General features: G+C 46.4%; 1 protein-coding gene across 1 annotated transcript in view; it reads left to right on the forward strand.

The window, feature by feature from the left end:
- The window catches only part of PRAG1 (PEAK1 related, kinase-activating pseudokinase 1), a 68,928-nt gene extending 58,885 nt beyond the window's left edge, over positions 1–10,043 (forward strand). Inside the window, exons 5-6 of the mRNA XM_048504185.1 lie at positions 1,530–2,269; positions 8,714–10,043. Of these exons, the coding sequence (XP_048360142.1) occupies positions 1,530–2,269; positions 8,714–9,727 (1,754 nt within the window). The 3' untranslated portion in view covers positions 9,728–10,043. The remainder of the gene's footprint in view (positions 1–1,529; positions 2,270–8,713) is intronic.
- Positions 10,044–13,939: the final 3,896 nt, after the last annotated feature.

Genomic DNA, 13,939 nt, shown 5'->3' on the forward strand with positions numbered 1-13,939 from the left:
GTACCTGGAGCAACAAACTGTGAATAGATACACCTCCATTCCCCTACTTTTTGCATAAACAGGACAGACATGTGAATAGCTAACATGGCTGTCCTCATCACATTAAGTTTCATCCTGAGAACATCTGAAGATGAAGGGAATTATAAGGCTTATAAATAAGGTTGTCACCAAACCTGGAGGAAAAAGTGTCCTGGCCCTTTAATAGAGGTTTAATGAGATAATGTGATTTATCTGATGCCATGAAATGCTTCAGCTGCCTCTTTCTAAGCAGGAACCTCTATTAAAGGGACAAGGCACTTTTTCTCCAGGCTACTGGCAGCCTTACTCAAGAATCTGAGATAGTTTAAAATAAAATTAAAGACACAGGTAACAGTCTATCGCTCAACACATGGAGCTCTCTTATATTGAATCAGACCCTCATAATCAGTGCTGTCTACTGTGACTGGGAGTGGCTCTCCACAGTCTCAAACAGGGGTCTTTCACATGACCTACAGCCAGAGTCTTTCACTGGAGATGCTGGGGCTTAAATCTAGAACCTTCTGCCTGCCAAACAGACGTTCTCCAACTCCAAAAGTTAAAAGGTAATCCCCTGTGACATCACATCACAACATTTACTAGGCAGACTGTGTTTACAGGGTGGCTTGCCATTGCCTTCCCCAATCATCTATATTTTACTATAGCAAGCTAGGTACTCATTTTAGCAATTTCAGAAGGATGGAAGGCCGAGTCAACCTTGAGCCTGCTAGTGTGGGTGTAGTTCTGTTGCTCATCTGGTTCTCAAGAGTGGTTAACTTTTAAGGTCTGGCAAACATTCTATTGGGCCAATGACCTCAGGAACAGCTTCCCCCCTCCCACTGGAGTCACTCCAACCCTGGAAAGGTCCTGTGCCAGGTGAGTGGGAAGTACTACCCCCATAAACTGGCAACACCCACCTCATGGAATTCAGCATCCCCCAAAGGTTTGCCGACTCTAGGTTGTGAAATCACTAGAAATCTGGGGGTAGCGCCTGGGATTAGTGGGGTTTGGAAGAAGAGGGGATATTATGCCATAGAGTCTGCTTTCCAAAGCAGCTGTCTTCTGATCTCTGTAGTCTGGAGATCTGCTGTAATTCTGTGAGGTCTCCAGGCCCCACCTGGAGGTTGGTAACCATAAACCCCTGCTCCACACGAGGCCGGCAGGTGCAGGCCAGATGGGTTCCACAGTGAGCCTTCTTCTGCCCTTCCCCTTCCATGGGGGTGGGTGGATCCAGGACTGTTTGGGTCTCTATGTCTTCCTTGATGATCCTTTTTTATGAAGGATGTTGGATCATACAGTCCGGTTCCCTTGCCACAGAAATAATGTTTGGATCAGTCCTCAGCTATGAGGCTCTTGTTGTGTTGTTAGAATTTCATTATCCTCTACTTATGTGCTTACCTATTTGGATGCAACTTGATATCAGGCCTGGAGTTGTAAAACATCTTTATTTATCCATGATGATGGGACATATGGGAATGTGACATTCTCATTTTTTTTCTCCGCCTCTGTTTCAGGACAATCATGCAAAGCCAGCCTGCGTTCACCAACTCGTCCTGGGAAACATGTCTTTCCTCCAGTCCATGCCTCTGTGTGTTCTAGCCAAGACAGGCCACATTACGTCCCCTTACAGCCACCCCCACTGCCCCAAAAGAAAACAGTCAGCAGAGCTGTTTCGTCACCTGATGGGTTTTATTGGGGCCCAGCCTCTCCAGCTAGAGCAGCGATTCCCAGAAGCCCCAAGCTGAACTTCAGTCAGTCAGAAAGCAACGTCTGTATCCGTGAAGAATCTCTGTTTGGCTCCAACTTGGGAATTACCCACAGAACATTTTCATCTTCGGAGTCGCTGGAAAAAGCCTTCAAAGGATCCCATCCCCAGTTTCCGCTTTCTGGTAGGAGCGGCAACATCTGCTGCAGCCAGGAGAGAAATGCGCCGCCTCGTTCCTCCTCCCAGCACAATATGTCTGCCCAGGTTCCCTCAGGTTCCAACCTCCAGCTTCACAACCTCCTCAGCAACATCGATAACAAGGAAGGGGTGTATGCCAAGCTAGGAGGGCTGTATGCCGAGTCGTTGCGCCGCCTGGTTGCGAAATGTGAAGACTGTTTTATGCGCGAGCAGAAGAGCGAACTACATTTCAACGAGAACAACTGGTCTCTCTTCAAACTGACCTGCAACAAGCCCTGTTGCGATTCAGGGGATGCCATCTACTACTGCGCAACCTGTGCCAAGGACCCCTCCAGCACCTATGCTGTCAAGGTATGTAGTTGCAAAATGCTATTTTGTAATGCAACAGTCCCCAGTATGATGTCTGTGGGTAGCGTAGTACCCACGGAAACCTTTTCTGGCACCCACCAAGTGTATTTAGAGAATGGTTGGGGCCATGTAATGCTTTTTCTGACGGGCCATTTTGTGTTTGATTGGCTGTGGAGATTTTTAAATATGTTGCTTTGGCAGCAACAGCCACACAACACAAGGCTCTTCATTGTGTGATGAAGATAAGCTACAGTGAGACATTTTGTGGTACGGTCTGCCTCCTGTGACAGCCGTTTTGTGGCCTCACTCACCTACCACCTTGTGTCCAAAGGTGCTCACAGGCTGAGAAAAATTTGGGATCCCTGTTGTAATTCATTACTTCTGTGTTTTGTTTTTGCTCTGATCTCCTGTTGTTAGGAACTTGGCCAATTTGATACTCTTTGAAGGGTCTGCATGCTCATCCCCACCAAGGAATTTCAAAAGTCTCTTGGTTTCTCTCAGAAGTTTCACTTGAGGAGGAACTTCCGGATTTGCTTTGAATTTCATCTTATGTCAAATTCATTATCAGCCTATTAATACACTAATTTGGCTTTCTTCAGTATCCCTCAGAAAGTTTGCCTGAGAGAGAATCTCCAAGTTTACTTGAATTTCACCCAAGGAAATCTGGGGTCAACCTATAGATGTTTGGTAAATCATACAAGAACCCCTCCCCTTTAGTCTGTTTGACTTGCCTTGAAGTTTCTCAAATATTTTGGCTGAGAAGGAGCCACCTGCGGGGTCAAAGAAGTCCAGTGGCACCTTAAAGACTAATTTATTTTAGCAGAAGTTTTCATGAGTCAGAGCTTACTTCTTCAGATGTACCAAATGCAGATACATCCCCTGGGGATATATTTATAGTTAAAGATACTTAAATTTGGTAATCATCATGGTGCACCCACACCTCTGTTCACTATCCTCTTTACATTTCACTTAAGGTGTGATCCTGTGCGAACCAAGGAGTGTCCAGACCCTGTTTTAGAAATGTTGCCAATCAGATAGAAACCCCTTTGGCTGTCCTAAAAATGCCTCACGTTTTTTGTCTGAAGTGAAACTCCAAATTCACCTCCAGTTTCACTTCAGGCAATATGCTGGTAACAAACCGATCTCTTGGCAGGATGTACCCTTTCAGAACCCACCACAGATAATTCCCTGGAGGGACCAGATGTCAGGAAACAAGCCAGTCTGAAATGTTTAGCTGAAGCAACTAGAAATCGAGTCAGGCCAAGGGAAATCAGTCCAAGAGCTGCTTAGCCAGGACTGGAAGGAAAGCAATGTTTTTCAGTGCCTGTTCCCTGGCATGGCTGCAGCTCCCTTCCCTGTCTTAAGGAGGCTGGCTGGGAGGCTGGAACCCAGCCAAGAGGGCGTCACTGTGCCGGGTTGCCACAACAACCCTCGTGGCACAGGTGTAGGAGAGCAGGGCAGGGAGTGAAGCGTGACTCCCGCTCTCTATCTGAGGAGATGCCAGCAGCAGGCGACTCATAGATCCCTGTAATTCATGAGATGGCAAACTGGCACAGGAAGGTGGTGAAAGAACATTTCAAGGCACAGAGCACAGTTCAGCAGGGCTTTCTCTTACACGGGGCCGATCAAAAGGAAGAGGCAATATGTACTGCTTTTAAAAAAAACTAGTCTGGATATATGAAATTGCCTTAGAGTGAATCAAAGCCTTTGTCTATCAAGCATCAGCTCTCTAGGTCCTGAGCAGAGACCCTGGAGAATGGCTGTCCCGTCACTTGAACAGTAACCTAATACGTTACCAGTGTGGATGTCTTGTTTTCCTTCAGAATAACTAGGTCCAGGAACATATTTCTTTTATTTAAACAATGGTCATTTCTGGATCTTAAGTAAAACAAAGAGAGCAATACGAAATCTCCAGTGACTCCCCACCCTCAAAATAGGGTTGCCACCACACCTGGGGGGAAAGTGCCCTGCCCCACGATAGAGGCTTGAAATGTAGAAATGGTCAGCTGAAGTTTTTCATGGCATGAAAGCAAATAACATCACCTGTAAATAACACCCATGTAAGCCTCTATTAAAGGGACAGAACGTTTTCTCCTCCTGCTTGTCAGCAACCCTACTTCAAAAATGAAACTACATTTTCTTTTGAATTTGGAAAGACTGCCAATTCCCCTCATCCCCCTTAAACTACCCATTCACGGCAGTCCAAAGCCTGCACAGTTCTCCCTTCCGTTGCCTGTTCCTTATGCCGTGTCTTAGTTGGGGCGCTCATTTTCAATGCATCACACGAAGCACCCGTCTGCACAGATGCCGGTTGACAAAGGGCAAGACCCGCCTTCCGGTCGCTTGCGTTCGTTGACTTGGTTCTGACTCCCAGTGGATTCTTCCTTGAGACAAGGGTGTGATTGCGAGGAATGGAGACAACCCTTTCTCTTTTTTTTTCTCGGTTGCAGACCACACATGTGTCGTCGTCCCCTCATTACAAAATGCCCCTTTATTATCTGACGCGAGCAGACAGTGGTGCATTGAAGTCCAGCCAGGAGGCTAAAGATCGCCAGCTCGCCTGCTTCGCCCGGGTTCTAAGTCGCTAGGCAATTTTTCAGGAATGCTTTCATTTTCATTGCTGAAATAGTTCAGATAGGCAGCAGTTTCAGAGCTCAGCAAGCCGAGTTATTTCTCTTTTCTTGGCGTGCGCGGTTGTTGCGCGGGGTTTGGAGGACGTGAAAGCTGCCACAGATCAGAGCGTCACCTGGAGTCAGGCTGCAACAGGCCTGGCAGCTGGGAAGTTTTGAGCTGAGAAAGTTCCCGTCATCTCTTTCGAGCCAAGATGCTGTTAGTCATCTTTCTCACGTACAGTGTGGTGAACAAGATTAGGGGGAATCGAGCCAAGACACCCTCATTCCCTATTCTGCATTTAGGCTTTAAATGAGACGTTCTGCAGAAATCTGAGGACTTAGCCCCCACGACTCTGCTGAACATCTAGAAAGCAGTGGGTGAATAGCCTGATTTGGAGAAAAGAACTGGCAAATTGGGGGGAGGGGTGCTTAACCCTTTGCCTCCCCCCCTCGCCCCCAAACACCACTTTTCCCTGTTTCCGCCACCCCCTGAGTTCTTTTTTCCCCAGCTGGGGGTTTCCAGGTACGTTTTACCATAATTGAAAGAAAATTACCAGGTGAGAGAGGCTGCAGGAAATGAGGAGGAGGAAAGCTGAGCATCTGTTGCAGCCACCACATTAAAAAATGCTGAACGCTTAATATAAAACTAGCCTGGTCTCCTGCCAAATGCCTGCTTCTCTGCTTGCGGTGTTGTAGTTAAGAGCAGTGGGTTCTAATCTGGAGAACCGAGTTTGATTCCCCACTCTTCCACATGAGCAGCGAACTCTGATCTGGTGAACCAGGCTCATTTTCCCCGCTCCTTCGCATGAAGCCTGCTGGGTGTTCTTGGGCCAGTCACGGTTCTCTCAGAAATCTCTCAGTCCCACCTGCCTCACAAGTGTCTGTTGTGGAGAGGGGGAGGGAAGGAATTTCCAGATGCTTAAAGGTTGAGAAAAGCAGGGTATAGAAACCAACTCTTCTTCAAATGTATCTACTACATTTTTGGTGCTCCTCCAAGGAATTCAGAATAGAATATCCAGTTTTCTGACTTCATGCTAATGTCACAACAACACTGTGAGTTGGGTTAGGCTAAAGAGAAAGAGAGAGGAGGACGGGTTGCTCAGCAAAGAGGACAGGTTGCTGAGCAAAGTGGAAATTTGAACCCGGGTCTTCCAGAGCCTAGTCCAGGGGTGGGCAATTATTTTTTCCATGGGGCCGCATAAGAAACAGAAAATATTGTGGAGGGCCGGGCCAAAAGGCAGGGGGGCGAGGAGCTTTTGAAAGCCCCGCAGAAGCCGGCAGCCAAGGCAACCGGCTTCTGCGGGGCTTTAAAAGGCGCCTCGCTCCCCAGCACGGCAGAGGGGTCAGTCAGGGTCATCTGGCGGGCTGGATATGGCCCACGGGCCGTATAATGCCCAGGTCTGGCCTAGTCCAACGGCCTAACCATTTCACCAGACCGTCTCATTCACCATGAGGCCTTCTATCCACGCTCGTTGTTCAGTGCAAAGATCAGGTCCTGATTTTGTCTTTGAATAAGATATTGCTGTAGAAAACATAGGCGTCAATGCAGCATCTTTAATAGGCAACCCCATTCCTTGATTTGGCTGTTTACACTATGTTGACATAAACGGGATTTTCAGTGGTCTGGTTGGGTACAGGATTATAGGCTGAAAGTAGAATTTTTGCATTCTGTTCAACTTCTTCCATCATGCATATGAAAATTTAGTTTAATTAACCCGTTTCCTTGAAGCCTCCAATTGGGCAACATCACTGAAAAATCATTCTTAGAGGGTATTGCACCATTAAAGCACAGTTTAAAATAAATCTGCTTTCCACATTAGAACAAGCCTCTGTCCATCCCCAGCTGTGGAATATTTCTCAGAAGAATTGGGTCCAGCAGCTAACTTTTAACTATGACCTTATATATAAAGAGCCTTAAAATCAGTGTCTTTGTATGTCTTCGTGACCCTCTTCTGATTCTCTGTTGCTTTATCCAAACAAATAATTGATATTATGAGGGGTGATCAAAGGCATCGGGCCCTCTCTGCTTAATATCGAGGCTCTTTTTTCTTCAGGCTTTTAAAAACTCTTTCTCTTTCAAGGACAGCTAACGGCATTTCAGGATTTCAAGGTTGTAACATTTTCTACCGAATGCAGGAAAAGTCTGACTTCCCCCATTCCCATTGTACTTTTTTCTTTTTGTACCCAGACGAGTCAGATTTGCTTCAGGGCTCTGAATCTAAATGCCAACCCAGGGTCAGGTATAAATAAATCCTCCAATAGATGTGCTCATAAAAAGAAAATGGTACTGATTATTCCAACACATTAAAAAAAATTCTTGGTGGAATATTCTGAGCTTTTGGTGTAACGTAATGTAGTGGTTAAGAGCAGGTGCACTCTAATCTGGAGAACTGGGTTTGATTTCCCACTCTGCCACTTGAGCTGTGGAAGCTTATCTGGTGAACTAGATTAACTTGTGCACTACAACACATGCCAGCTGGGTAACCTTGAGCTAGTCACAGTTCTTCTGAGCTCTCTCAGCCCCACCTTCCTCACAGTGTGTTTGTTGTGAGGGGGGAAGGGAAAGGAGATTGTAAACCCCTTTGAGAAAGGGGGGATATGAATCCAACTCGTCTTCTTCTTCTTCTTCTTCTTCTTCTTCTTCTTCTTCTTCTTCTTCTTTTATTCATTTGTCCATAGGACACTTTCATGGGGTCCAAACCCTAATGGTCCCCTTGCTCTACCTTGTTTTGCTTGCTGTTCTGGTTTTTTACTTAGGGGAATATTCCAAACTTTAATCACGCACGCATGCACCATCTATGGTGGGACAGCCCATTCTGCTTTCTCTGGTGTCCTCCTGCATATATGAACCAAACCTAATGGTCTAGTTTTGTCTGGAGAAAAGAACCACACAATTAAGCTGGAGGCTTCACAGGAAAAGTATGTTTGAGGAGACAAAGCAGGGAGTTCCAGATTAAATCAAGCCTGAACTTTCCCTAGACGCTAAAGTTACTAAACTGAGGCTATCATACTTGGGTCATATTATGAGAAAACTGGAAAAGATAATAATAGGAAAAGCTGAAGGTAGCAGCAGGAAAAGAGGAAGGCTCAACATGAGATGGATTGACTCTATAAAGAAAGCCACGACAACTCAGTCAAATTCTAAGCATGTTTTCTCGGTTCCAGTATCTTTAACTCCCCAGCTGCTAAATGATTTGTTGTTGTTGTTGCTGTTGCTGTTGCTGTTGCTGTTGCTGTTGTTGTTGTTGTTGTTGTTGTTGTTGTTGTTGTTGTTGTTGTTGTTCAGATTTTTCAGTCTGTTGGTTATTCTAGATGTGTACACTACTATGAGTGACTTATTTTAAATCTAAAGACTGGTACATGTACTTTAAAAATAAAGACTGGTACATGTACTTTAAAAATAGGTACTGCAGTGGTGACGTCTGACTTCTGGTGTGTGATTAGGTTCTCTTATCAAGGTCGAAGACCTTAATCTCTGGGTTATGACTTCAAGTGGTTGAGCATGGTATTACAGCCATCTGCTGGGCAGGGATCATGTGGCACAATGGGCTAATCAAGTTCGGCCTGGGCCTATAAAAGCTTCAGACTTTGGCCTTATTCCTCAGCCTGACCAATTTGTCAGTCAGGTACAAACAGAGTAGCTGTCGGGGTTCCTGTTCACCAACCTGATGACTTCCTAGCTTCTGTCTTCTCAACATCGGTTAAGTGCAGACTGTTAGCTCAGACACTGCAAAGCGTTCATATCTTCCTGGAGCCCATTTTTTCCCATTACTCTCCCCGTCCCAAACAATCTCCTCATCTGTTGTTTCTGTCACTTTCTGCTTTCTATTTACAGATCTGTAAATCTCAAGACACTAAAATGGCCACGTCGTGTTGCAGCCCGTCAGTCCCAGTCCACTTCAACATCCAGCAGGACTGTGGGCATTTTGTAGCATCCGTGCCCTCCAGCATGCTGAAAAATGCTCCTGAGGAGTGCCCTTCCCGTAATACTTCCGAGCAGGACTGCGTCGTCGTCATCACCCGCGAAGTGCCGCACCAGACCACGGCGGACTTCGTGCGGGATGCCGTCAATTTCCACAAAGCTAAGCCTGAGCTGTATGAGCGGCGGGTTTGTTTCCTCCTCCTGCAGCTCTGCAACGGACTGGAGCATCTCAAGGAGTACAGCGTCATTCACAGAGACCTTTGCCTGGAGAACCTGCTGCTGGTACACTGCAAACCTTCTCCTGGCTGCAACAGAACCAAAGAGGACAAGTCTCTGCCCAGACTCATCATCAGCAACTTCTTGAAAGCCAAGCAGAAATCTGGGCCCGTGGAGTCCAAGGTGAAAAAGAATCAGGCCCGGCTGGCTCCTGAGATTGTGTCCGCTTCCCAATATAAAAAGTTCGACGAATTCCAAACCGGTATCCTCATATACGAACTTCTGCACCAGCCCAACCCGTTTGAAGTGAAGCCGCAGCTCAAGGAAGAGGAGTACAGCCCGGATGACCTTCCCCCGCTCCCTGATCTTTCTATTTATTCTCGGGGGCTCCAGCAACTTGCTCACCTGCTGCTGGAAGCAGACCCGATCAAACGCATCCGCATCACTGAGGCAAAGCGGATTCTGCAGTGTCTGCTTTGGGGGCCCAGGAAAGACTTGACGGAGCAGCCGCTTAACCACCAGGAGGCCCTTCATGACGCTCTTCACAACTGGGTGGACATGAAACGAGCTTTGCTTATGATGAAGTTTGCAGAGAGGGCCGTGGACGCCGAGCGGAATATTGAACTGGAGGATTGGCTCTGTTGTCAGTATTTGGCCTCCGCAGATCCTTTTTCTCTTGCAAAATCGATGAAACTTCTTCAGCTGCTCTGATCTTTGACAGTTTTCATGCTTTTTTTAAAAAAAGTGACATCAATTTCTTGTGCAAATTCGCAGAAGTTTTTCTTGGGCCAATCTCCTGATGGAAAATGATACGCATCGTGAGTCCCTTTATGAAAGGACAATGAAGTAAAAATGAGGCCACATTCAATGCAGAAGCGTACACTGAAAGATCAATTCCCCATGTAAATTTCAGGATAAATATTTGTTGTGAGTGTTTGTAAATTGTAAAGAGATACAGTGTACCATTTCCACCTTTTGCTTTCTAGATAATTAATGGAGGCAAATAAAAAAAATGTGTGTTTTCCTATGCTGGATGTTTTGTTTTGTTATTAGGATTTGAATAGCAGAAGTGATCATTGGGCGAATCCCCACTGAGAAATTAAAGGCGGATACATCCAGGTTTCAAAAGAAACAGTACCTTTTCATCACGTATTCTCCCTTCCCACTCCACTGAAGACCTTGATGTCTATCAAGGATTCAAGCAATGTAACACTCCCCATGAACACGCGATCTGCTCGGTGGGTGTGTTCTTCCTTGTCCTGATTGGCTATCACGTTGTGTTGGGGCGGGACCTTTTTTGTTTGTTTTTTTCACACGCAGATATGTAACTATGTCACTATGTAGTTGTGTTGGTGGAATTTGATTGGCTATTGGGTCGGAGCGGGAATATTACTCCGCCCCTGATTGAAAGTTCATATTCTTATTTTCGTTTTTACGTTGCTATGTAGGCACATGTGAACAATTTTTACAAATCGTCTCGTAGCAACATTATTTCATTGCTACATAACCACACCCAGCACACAGCAAAAAAAAAAAGGCTGTACACGCTCGGCGCACAGCCCACTGCACTCTGATTGGCTGGAAGGCTCCAAGGGCGGGAACAATAAGACACATCTGTCCCCTGTTTCTCCCCACTGAACTGGCTTCGGAGCTTGATTGGCTAAAAGGTGCACTTCAATGTAGGTTCTGAAAAAATGCTTGATGAGTGGGGAACGTGCACCAGAACCTTGATGAAGCCGTGTTTGGCACTTGAGCCATGGGGAGTTCTGATTAAAAGCGTGATTTATCACATGAGTATCACGCAGTTAATCGCCCGAGGGGAATCGCCCACTCTGGGATCATAAGCTCTGTTCACCCTCAGATGATATATCGATCTCTCTCATTTTGATCCACACAGCCTGGACCAAGAAGCAAATCCATGGCAGGTCTGTTTGTACAGAAAGTTGTAATGATGGCTGGTGCTGTCCCAACCTTAGATTGCTTGAGGCTCCACCCCCAGCTCTGTGCACTCTCTGAAGCCCCTCCTCCCATTCCTACTCTGAATCCACTTTGCATGCTTGGGACGCCAACTCTATAAAACAACAGGGAACAACAAAAAAAGACTGGATGGCGGGGGAGAGGGGTAGGAAAGGAATGACTCAGGAATGATGGGACAGGGTAAGAAAAGGGGAGGATAAGCTTGAAGGGGAAACAGAATAGAGACGGTTGGGGTGAGGTGGAGAAACGGGACAAATTGGGCAAAATATGCAGAGAGAACTTTGGCTGAATGTGAGTTACTTCTGAATTAAATACAGAGTGAGATCTTATTTATTTTATAGATTGCCCTTCCCCATACGGCCTCTGGGTAGCTTACAACAATTTGCATCCAGATGTGCAGGTGCTTTTGTGGTGAATAATCACAGGACACATCTTTGGAATTAAACGGGCCACAGCCCCCTTTATTGTTACAACATCCTTGAGGCAGAAGCTGGGCCATCAAGAGGAGCACATTCGATCAGCACCCTTGGCTGGCCCCGGCAAGAACCCCAATCCCTATTGGGGAGGACAGAGAGGTATAAGGCCACCGGGGCGCCCGCCCTTTGTGACCCCCCTAACTGCTGGGGTGTCAGGCTCAAATTGCAGAGGCCTCTGCGGCATGCGCCATGAGCCCGCCCCAAGCCTCTTAAGGAGGCCCCCAACTGCAAGGAGGTCCGGGACACCAGCCAGCCTCCCCACAAGGATGTGCTCCTCTGCCCAAACCCTTAAAACTAGGGAGGGCGGGTGGGTCAGTTTTGCTCCAGGCTTCGAAAAAGGCTGGAGCAACCGTGTGCTGCCTAATATATAGAGAGCTTGCTCCACCCTTTTTCATCTCATGCACATGACGCGATCAGGGCCGGGTGTGGCTCAGCCGCCCAGCCACCCCATGGCACGCATGGTCACAGCTCTGGCCCTACCCCCTGTCACAATTACGTCCTAGTTGAGTCTAGTGCCGTTATTTATTAAATAAAACCATAGACAATCCAATAAAACTGTAAAAACAGATTATCATCTCATTCATATCTCAGCACCACAAATATCAATCAGGGGGATAAACTTATTAAAAATCAAGGCTATAATTCCCCACAATTCAAAACATTCATACATCCACTAATAAGAAAAGGGAGGCCATCTAGTTAGACTGCTGTCCCCAATCTTGTAGACTGCTGGATTTTTTATGGGGAATATAGTGCAATGTGAAGCATCTATGTTGGAATCATTTGCAGCCGACTGTGAAACAGGAGTGCCTGAACAGCACAGAAGTACCTTGGGATGGCAACAGCCTATAAATAGCCCAGTCCAAAAACCTTGCAGACTCTTAACTGAATTTTAAGAACAATTTTCTCTTGATTTCAATTGACTTAGGCTCCACAGGTGTCAAACTCGCAGCCCTCCAGAGGTTATGGACTACAGTTCCCATCATCCCCTGCCAGCATGATGCCCAGCGGCCGGGATGGTGGGATGTAGCTCCATAACCTCTGGAGGAGATTGACACACACACACCTGTGATTTCAGGCCTGTAAGTTAACTCTATGTGGGGGATGCACTGTAAGGTCACTACCTAACCTGGCTGGAGGTGCAGTTAAAGATTTCCCAAGTAGGATGACTGAAGATTTGGTGGCTCCAGCAAATTTCTCTCTCAGACTGCACTACTGTTGTGATGTTGGCCTCAAGCAAGGATCCATTTCATAAAATACACTTTAATTTCCTAACAACAATTCTATGTATTGGAAAAAAATGCTGTGTTTTGCAAAGAGTGGCGTAAGGTAATCTCTGCTCACTGCAGGTACTTTGTTTTCCGGACAGAAGTAAGGTCTGCAAACTGGTAAACATCCTTTCTCCTGCAGGAAACCTGTTCCCAAGCCATCAAGGAAGTGTTTGCTGTTTGCCAATCAAATTGTCTACAAAGAAAGGTGCGGAGCATTGCAGGCTTCATGCCAGGCATAAGATCAGCCACATCTGGTTTATCAGTCACAGCATCTCTAGTTTGGACAGCTTCCAGCTTTCCCATACAGAATGGATAAATAGGCAAAGACAGGTGAGTGCATTTAAGAATGCTACATTGGGAGGGAGTGGGGATGGGAATCCTCAGACTGGAGAGAAGAAGAAAAGTTTGGATTTATACCCTCTCTTTCTGTCCTGTAAGGAGACTCAAGGTGGCTTACAAGCTCCTTTCCCTTCCTCTCCCGACAACTGACTCCTTGTGAGGTATGTGAGGCTGAGAGAGTTTGGCAAGAACTATGACTAGGCCAAGGTCACCCAGCAGGCATCATGTGGAGGAGCGGGGAAACAAATCCAGTTCAGCTGGCTAGAGTCCACTGCTCTTAACCACTGCACCCCGCTGGCTCCGTGGGTTGTCAGGGAGGTTTTTGTATCCCAGGTCAGTCCCTAGAACCCTGTTTGACTTATCCTTCTAAAGATTTGCAGAGCTATCCAATGGAGATTCCCATTGAAAAAAACTTCCTGTTCTCTGATGAGAAGGGGTGTACATTAATATTTTACAGAAAGCGGTTAGCGAATTGGTGTGCTTATAATTCGCTGAGGCTAGAGACAGCTGCCTCATTATCACATTACATTAGACAGGAAGTAATCGGCAAGTGGGAAGGGTATCTTGCTCTCGGAGAATATCTTTGGATGAGATGCAGACAGGTAAGAGCGTGTGCTTCCTGGAGGCAGCTGGGCAAAGTTCAGTTGCACAACATCCTTATGGAAGACCTCTGCCCTAGAGACAGTATCAGGAAGACAAAGGGATGCATCTGGGCTGCAAAACAGTCTTTCCTGACTTGAACCACCCTGGGTATAACAGCCAGACATTTACACAACTCCTGCACCCGTTGATAGCAGAGGTATGCATTGGCCTTGCTTACTCACTCACTCTGTCAGCAACAACTTTCTTTTCAAGAAACC

This window comes from Sphaerodactylus townsendi, linkage group LG07 (assembly GCF_021028975.2).
Source record: "Sphaerodactylus townsendi isolate TG3544 linkage group LG07, MPM_Stown_v2.3, whole genome shotgun sequence".
Classification (NCBI taxonomy): Eukaryota; Metazoa; Chordata; class Lepidosauria; order Squamata; family Sphaerodactylidae; genus Sphaerodactylus; species Sphaerodactylus townsendi.